The sequence below is a fragment of the Daktulosphaira vitifoliae genome, unplaced genomic scaffold, assembly GCF_025091365.1.
Source record: "Daktulosphaira vitifoliae isolate Bord-2020 unplaced genomic scaffold, ASM2509136v1 Scaffold_4, whole genome shotgun sequence".
Lineage (NCBI taxonomy): Eukaryota > Metazoa > Arthropoda > Insecta > Hemiptera > Phylloxeridae > Daktulosphaira > Daktulosphaira vitifoliae.
Genome location: NW_026099575.1, coordinates 38,083,726 through 38,085,756, shown reverse-complemented (window position 1 = coordinate 38,085,756; position 2,031 = coordinate 38,083,726). Strand labels below are relative to the sequence as shown.

Below are 2,031 nucleotides of genomic sequence, written 5' to 3'. Positions count from 1 at the left end.
TACCATATTGAAAAATATACTATTTTTGTATGATAATTATGGGTTTTGTATTTTATTTTAATAGAAGTTGATGTTGCTTTTGCAATTATCCATCAATTTTTTAAAATTAAACACTATCTACAGATTTGCATCGAAGCGTTTCTTATGATAGTGATTTTAATCACTGTCAGATTAAATCTATACTGGACCCTACTATGCAATGTCTCCACTATGCCGCGACCCCACTGTGCTACCGTTTTTTTTATTTTTTATTTATAGCCTATTTTATCATCACTTCATGGTGCTAAAATCCAGCAGAGTACCACCAAAACAAGCAATGTATTATTGCAAACTAAACCGTCTGGCCAAACTCTACAAAGAAGAATTGCTAAACCATTAGTTGGAAAATTATTATCAAATCCCAGAGGACAATTACCAGTGGATTCAGTCTTAGCTAATAGAAAATTACCTGGAGTTGCTCAAGGTTAGTTTTAAAACCAATTAGCATGTAATTAGTTCTTTCATCTTACTAAATGCATAATATATTTTTAATAATAATGTAAAATACAATTTAATTTAAATTTGTAGTTTTTTATATATTAATACAGATAAAAAAAATGTTTATTTTTTAGGTACTCCATTAAGAATTTCTGGGGTGCAAACATCTAAAGGTATACCACCACAATATACAGTTGTTACTGTTGCTCAGCCCAGACTTATGTCTGCAAACCAAATAACAATTGGACAGGTAGTCTTATAATGTTATACATTTTTTATATATTTAATTTTTGGATTTTCTTCTGTAGCAAACACCCACACGTTTAGCATCAATAAATGAACGTCTAAAATCTAGTATTGATTCAAATCAACCTCAAACTGTCCGTGTTGTTCAGTCACAATTAAGTGGAAAATCTTTATTAGTGACAAACAAAGTAAATGCAATATCTTTTTCCTTGCAGAAACATCTCTTAGATGAATAATAATAATTATTATTAAATAAATATATATTTAGCTTTATTATGTAAAATTTTTTTTATCTAAAATAAGGGTCAACTCACATCACCTATTACAAGCATTGCTACATCATCAAGTTTAGTAAATTCTAATGTAGCCAGTTCCACAGCGAATACATACACTGTACTACAGCAGGGATCTCAACAAATACTTGTTCCAGCTAGTTCCTTAAAGTCTATTCAAGGGCTTAAAGTAATACCTCTTACACAACATGGACTGAAAGGTAAAAATTGTTGCATTTTTGATAATAATTTAAAAACATTTGTTTAATTTTACTCTTTGTTTACATTGTATAAAGGGAGATCTCAAATGTTTGCTCGAATTGTAAATCCAGATAATGTAAGACCCGTTTTCATACAACAATCCTTAAATCAAGATACTGGACAAGGTTCCAGTGAACCAAATAGTTTAAATAAATGAGTTCCTTTTTTTTTTTTTATAAATAGCAGTAACAAAAATTTGTGATGATTTATAAGCTACTATCCTAATATTTAAGATGAACTATTGTCTATTTTGTATACATGCAGACCGATCGTTACCCTTATATATATATAAAATTTTATATTTATTTTCTTTTATTTGCTTTAATAAACTTTGTTGAAATAACCTTATAGTTATTTTTTATTATTTTGTATAAATAATTGTAATGATTTGTATGAATTTAAAATTTGATTACTTGTTTTTTTTCATAAGTTATTTAATTATACTTCCTTATAGAAGTTTTGTATTCTCTATTGATGATAATTTTTAACACTACATAGACAATAAATTTAATTTATCATCTTCTTTGTAATACTGAAGGTAGAACTTATTTGTATTCTTAATAAGTACAAAAAGATCTTGAAAATTTAAATCAATGAAGCAACTTAGGTGTGCTTAAAATTAAAATAGAAATATTCATCTCGTATAAATATTTTATTATTTCTTTCAATTTTGAAAAAATACATGTGTTTTAATTTAATTACAATTAAATTATTCTCTGCAAGATTTCTGGATATTACCAATACAAGTTTTATCATAATAAAGATGATATTTGCT

At 26.6% G+C, this 2,031-nt stretch overlaps 1 protein-coding gene across 2 annotated transcripts in view; it reads left to right on the top strand.

The window, feature by feature from the left end:
* Nucleotides 1-1,600, top strand: part of LOC126906076 (nuclear factor related to kappa-B-binding protein) — an 11,789-nt gene extending 10,189 nt beyond the window's left edge. For both annotated transcript variants that reach the window (XM_050686331.1, XM_050686330.1), the window contains exons 15-19: nucleotides 259-463; nucleotides 612-727; nucleotides 786-911; nucleotides 1,027-1,216; nucleotides 1,292-1,600. In XM_050686331.1, coding sequence (XP_050542288.1) covers nucleotides 259-463; nucleotides 612-727; nucleotides 786-911; nucleotides 1,027-1,216; nucleotides 1,292-1,413 — 759 coding nt within the window. In that variant the 3' untranslated portion in view covers nucleotides 1,414-1,600. The remainder of the gene's footprint in view (nucleotides 1-258; nucleotides 464-611; nucleotides 728-785; nucleotides 912-1,026; nucleotides 1,217-1,291) is intronic.
* The last annotated feature ends 431 nt before the right edge of the window (nucleotides 1,601-2,031 follow it).